Below are 6,351 nucleotides of genomic sequence, written 5' to 3' on the forward strand. Positions count from 1 at the left end.
TTTAAGGAAAGATATCTTGTGATTTGACATATTTTTAAATAAAACCAATTAAATAGTTTACCGCGAGCCTTCGATATCGTTATATCAAATTGGTGTAAAGAAGACACGTTTATTGAGTGAGATGCTTGGATTGCGAGGATGACACATTCAGGATTGTATTTTTAAATCATTTACAACACTTTATAATTAGGAACACAAATATATTTGCGGTTCATTAAATCCGGAACATATGTCCAATTTATCCTGCAACCTTCCAAGACTCAATAAATTTATGCATCAATCAATTTAATATTTTGTTGACTTCCTGCTATATTACCCACCTGTTGCTCTGTGCTGTGCTGTCGGCGTTGATCGTTCAATTTCCGCCTTGCTGCCTGTCCTCTGCGCCTTGCACCCTCGAGCTTATTATCGAGTTCAAGGCGTTTTGAGCGAGCGCCGTTGGCGTCCCTGAGCGTGGTGGTTCGAAGTTGGTACCCACCGCGTCTTGGACTATGTCTGCACCCAAACCGTAGGTGTTTCGGTTTGAACAGGAGTGTCATCATCAGACCCCCTTTACTCTTTCCGCTTCGGAGAGTTTGTCTTAACGCCGAACTGGTGTCCCCGATTTCCCACATCCCGGAATGGTCCGTCTCCGATTCCTTATTTCCATTTTCCCCGGCAACCTTCCCAGATTCAGAAGAATCCTTGTTCGTAGCGGCCTCCTCTGTAGACAAACGTCTCTCTTGAGCCAACTTCTCTTGCTTTTCACTCATTCGACGGCAAATCCGCCGCGCTGTTTGGCGCAAACGCTCCCGTCGCTTGAGCGCCTTCCGACATTCTTCGCGCGTGAGTTCTCGATCATAAGCTGCATTACGGTCGTAAGTCGGCTTCTTACCTGAAATAATTCAACACATCGAGAATAAGTTACTGTACAGTTGGCTGGAAGGTTAATTGTAATCGAACGCACAGCATCGATAATAGATTATGTATATTGAATGGTGAATTTGGTTTTAACATGGAAATTTCAAGGAAGAAACTTTTTTTAATATTTCAGGCTATAATAAAAATCATTCTCTGAATAATGAATAAAGATGTCGCTGTTTGGATGATCAAAGCGACTTGTGTTTGAACGAACAAAATAGAACGGGAAGGGACAAACGATGATTGTGCCGGAACTAACAACAAGATTCCCGTTCTGACATGTTTTTCTGTACATGGTGTCATGCTAATCAGAAACCCCCTGACGTATTTTACATAGATAGCTTGACTAAAAGATTACCACATACCCGCTGCCTGGGTTCGAGTTCGGGGTTCAAGCACCTTTGGTTTGAAATCAATGAAACCCTTGGGTTTGGCGATCTTCTTTTTCTTCTTTCTCCTCCCGATCCATTTCTGTCTTCCTGTAATCAGAGTTTAAGCAGCATACTAATGAATTGTGTTTTAGCTTTCATGAGCACTAGATATTAGATACTATGATACTTTATAAGACTTGAAAGTTTTTCAAGAAGGTGTGGTGCCTTATGTTTTACACACGAATTCCATGAATAGAAATATCAGAAATTTAAATAAAAGAGTTCCTATAGAATAGAAATATCAGAAATTTGAATAAAAGAGTTCCTATCTAGTCTAGCTGGTATTGTGTATCAGATGCGTATTTTACACATGTAAGTCGCTTGAGTGATCGATTTAAAGCATATTCACTGTGTTATTTGAAGTGGAGTGCAACCCGTCACATTGACAAATATGACACTCGTCTCAGATATAGGCCTAACGTCTATATTCCGGAAAACCATCTTACGGGCGGTTATAATCAAGAGTAATTAACATTACTTAATCGGAACATAAATATAATATAAAATCCCGAACATAAATGTAAATTACACGAAGTTTATTACCAGGAACTTTTATATTCCGGAAAACCAGCTAACGGGCGGTAACAATCCATAGCGTTAACATTACTTAATCCTGAACATGAATACGATTTGCAGACATTATAATCCGGAAAAAGACGTTAATAAAAATAAATGTACACGTGACGTTTATAACTAGGAACACGAACGTAATTTACGGAACGAGAAAATATGGAACTAAAAAATATCTTTTACGGGACATACTAATCGGGGGGAAAAAACGTAGTTCACAGGACGTTAAAATCCGGAACATAAATCGAGGGAAATTATAATCTGGAAAGCAAATGTTATTGACGGTATATCGTAATACGGAACATAATCAATATCTTATAATTAACGAGACACTATATACAAGAACACAAACATAATTTACGAGACATTTCACTTTCCTCAATCCAAAATATAATCGTTATTCATGCTTGACTTTAACTTAATACCAGCACTGACTTCACTACTTATGCATAATGTCTCCTAAAATTCATTGCGACAATGAGAGAGTCAATGTCCATGGAAAACACCTTATTTCCATGAGAAACTAAACTATTTAACTCCATTTTAATATCTCTGATGTTTGCATTTCAAACTAGTTTTCAGGGTTTCTAATGATCTATTTGATTCAGTTCATGAAGATTTAAAAAAAAAGCAAGCGAATACATGTTATAAAATGCTTTTGTGGTGTTAACGACATGAATGACGTCATCGTAAGACGCTTCATTTCCCGTTTTTAAAGGGCCTACTTGTTTACATCGTAATTTGAGCAGCAATTACACGTCTCGTCGCCTCTCTGACATTTTAATGGTATGTAAATTATGTGCATTGCCTACATAGAACCGCTCGCGTGACGAATGATATCAGATTGTAGAACGCTATTGTCAGACGGAGCCATTACGTCTATATTTGTATTACGAGGTTGACTCTATGTGGCAACATGTATTTGCATGTCTGACGGAACAGATAAGATATATGAAACGTGTTATTATATTTTTTACCTTACTTAAGGACGCCCGTACCACTGCCAAAAACTCTAACTATGCATTAGAAACTGATCAATGATCAATGTTCAATTTTCAATTTGAAAAGAAAACCACACCGTGCGAAACTTTCATGAAAAATAATAATAAAGATGACATCAATAGTGTAAAAATGCAGTGAAGTCGCGCCAGGATTCGAACCTTAGACATCAGATTAAACTGTCGCTCTATCTAACTAAGTAACCTGGTCAACGGAATCATCCTGACCCAGTCGCGGAAGTTATTAAGGGGAATGGCAACAAATGATTCACCCGTTGGCAGTATCATGTGACCGGGCGGAATACTGTGCTTGGTGCCTTTGGCATGGCACTTCAGTGAGATAGCACAATAATGTCGGCATCATATTCGCGCTATCGCAAGCAGGCAAGCACATCAACATACCCTCTCTCCTGCATACACACACACACGCACGCATACACTCACTATCACTATACACACACGGAGGCACGTCCTTAAATAACCTTAGCTGTTATTAGGACGTTAAACAAAATTAAACCAAACCTATATTCAAAATGAAATCAAGGGAAAACAGTAAGTAGGTACGAAGACGTAGAGTGGAGTTCTCTTGTGTTTTGCTTGCATTGGGACAGGTACAAATTGTATCCTTAATCTGTTTACTTCGTCTACTTACCAAGTAAACGGTCTGTCCTGCTCATGCGCTGTTTAGTTCCTCTAGCTTTCCTTCTTATCTCGTCAGCCTAGCAAAACAAATATATGACATTAGTGAAAACTCGTTGACTTGTTTTCGAGTCGGTGACTTGTTTTCGACTTGGGGATTTGTGTTTGACTCTATGACTTGCTTTTTAAGTCAAAGAAATGTTTGAGCCGATAACTTTTTGACTCGAGGACCCGCTATTCAGTCGAATTGTTTTTGACTCGATGACTTGCTTTTTACTTAATGTCCTTTTTTAGCCGAGAAACTGTTTTCGATTCGAACTGTTTGTTAGTGTTAGAACTGTTTTAAACAGTGTGTACTATACAAGTACCACGAGTTTATTATCATAACATTACTATTCGCAACAGCAAATGTCAAATAAACGTATCTACAAACGATGGCGTCATTCGAAGCCCCGCCATAATGAAATGTCGAAAGTTTGTCACGAAACTAGGAAATTTTATCCGGTCAGAAATATATGGACAACGGTCTCATATTCCGTCAGTGGACCGTGTTAATATATTTATAAATGGTACTACGGCAGCGTGCGTGTCCCGTAATTGTGTATATCAGATGTGGTGTGTCATTACAAAGTATAGAGGGGGCAACCAACCCATAGAAAATACATTATACATTTAAATCACATCATAAACTTGAGAGTAAACAAGATATTCAGACTTCCTCATCGGAATTCACACGATAAGTTTAAAAAGTCATGACAGCTGTTACGTATACGGCCCCACCTGAAATCCTACACTGGGTTCAGTGTGATTATGCAACATGTTTCATACAATTGTATTATACCGTTTGGTGATTATACAGCACAGAAAATATCACCCGTGTTATGCTCTGTTGCAGAACATGAATGATCCCTAACTTACTGGAAGGGTTGGGTGGCATAGCGGATAACGTCATCGCCTTTCAACAAGACGGCCGTGGTTCGATTCCCCGGTCGGACGTGAAAAGAAATGGAGTTACCTGCCCGACCACGCGAGTCGTCTGCGGGTTACTTAGGTTTCCTACCAAACTAGACCGCGTGTGCATGCCAACAACAGTGTTTAGTATACGTTATAAAACTCCTTTCATTATTGTTGTTAAATAAACAAAGTTAATGTTTTTATGTTTCATGTATGTAGTACCATATACAACGAACCAGAACTAAAAAAAAATGGAGATAAATAAACATCAAATATTTCCATTGAATCGTGTTTAGATCAATAGCCAATTTATGACAGTTAAGGTAATATTCAAGAGCAGACGACAGTTTATTTGCAAAAAAAAAGAATGAATAACAAAACATCTGCAATTTCCCGCAATTTCGATTACAACTAGTCACTCCAGCAGCAACGCAATCATAACGTCATCGAATTTCGATTGAAGTCAGAAATTTCCCAGGTTTTTCATCGATCAATATTTCATCCCGACAGAAGTGCTGCAATCTGGTAACATTAAAATGGCAACAGATGGGTATAGTTAGACACATCGTGTACGTATATATGTGCAATATGTATGGACTGAAATACATCTCACATTTACGAACCCCGGCTGCTTACAAACATTATACGTTGACAACATAATGGACAATTATATTTCATCATTCTTGGTGTTTTTTTGTTTTTTTGTTATTCATGGTACAAATTAAACAAACTGTTATAAACAAATAATGAACAGACATTTCTTTAGGGAACAATGTCGTGTTTTTATGGTTACCATTTCCGTCATTCGATGCACTTAGCTCGGAAACCTTTCGGGTGTTTCCGTCAGTTTGATGGACCGATTACACTAACAGCTGGACGGAAGACACGAATATTTTCCGTTAAAGGTTTATTCATACCGGCGACAGGGAAATGTTTAGTTAAATATTCATGTATTGTTATTCCAAAAATGTTTATTCATTTCTCATAAATAGATATCACCCAATTTACATTTCTATGTCAATTTGATATTTCTGGCACGTGGTTCCATAAGTAGAAAAGGCTACTTTGGTATACTTATGTTTGGTAATATTTGGAGATAAACGATAAATATAAGCAGAAAAGTACGTAGTTCCAATAGGACCCAAGGGAGGTCCTGGTCAAATTTCCCCTCAAAGCTGGCTTTTGTTTTGGAAAAAAAATCTAAATAAAGTATCCAAATAGACAGCGTCGCACGTGCGGCACATAAAATAAGGTACTTACGCTTTTGAAATTATTTCTAACCTTGAACTGCCCGTGTAACCAAAACCAACGTATGTAACCGATGTATACAGTTGAATTGACATAAAAGTGTATCATGTCGTGAAAATTGCATACATAAATAGACTTTTTTAAGCTATGCCAACTCCTTGGTCCGCTTTTCTACACTCGACTCCTTTGGGAACAGAGACGTTAATTGGCAAAGAGGACATTGTCTAAGGAAGTTTGATTTCATAAGCTGAATTTAGTGTTTATATTATATCTATACATTTTACTAGTCCCAATAATTTCATAATTCGTCAGTTATTCTGATATACCTACATAATACATCATTTAGCAACTAGTCCTCTGTCAATGCTGGTATCATTACGACATCGCTTTGCCAAATTATTGAAACTGTAATTGTACATCATGTAAAAGTCACTGAAGTTGGTACTGGTATGTAAATGATATCGATTTCCATCTATGTATATATATGGGTTTTATCATGTTTAAATATTATTGTAAATAGCATGATGCCCATTGCATTATTGATGCAATTATATAATTGTTTAATGGAAGAGGATGTTTTGAAGTTGTAATAACTTGTGTCCAATTCCTTT

General features: G+C 37.6%; 1 protein-coding gene across 1 annotated transcript; it reads right to left on the reverse strand.

Annotated features, from left to right (window-relative positions):
* Positions 1 to 254: 254 nt before the first annotated feature.
* LOC110444867 lies at positions 255 to 4,175 on the reverse strand. Its single transcript, XM_021489222.1, has 3 exons — positions 3,552 to 4,175; positions 1,266 to 1,379; positions 255 to 874 (listed from the first exon to the last, which is right to left on the reverse strand). Exons 1-3 carry the CDS (start codon positions 3,574 to 3,576, stop codon positions 270 to 272), a joined length of 744 nt encoding a protein of 247 aa, XP_021344897.1. The 5' UTR covers positions 3,577 to 4,175; the 3' UTR covers positions 255 to 269.
* Between the last annotated feature and the right edge of the window lie 2,176 nt (positions 4,176 to 6,351).

Source organism: Mizuhopecten yessoensis, unplaced genomic scaffold (genome assembly GCF_002113885.1).
Source record: "Mizuhopecten yessoensis strain PY_sf001 unplaced genomic scaffold, ASM211388v2 hete_36183332, whole genome shotgun sequence".
Lineage (NCBI taxonomy): Eukaryota > Metazoa > Mollusca > Bivalvia > Pectinida > Pectinidae > Mizuhopecten > Mizuhopecten yessoensis.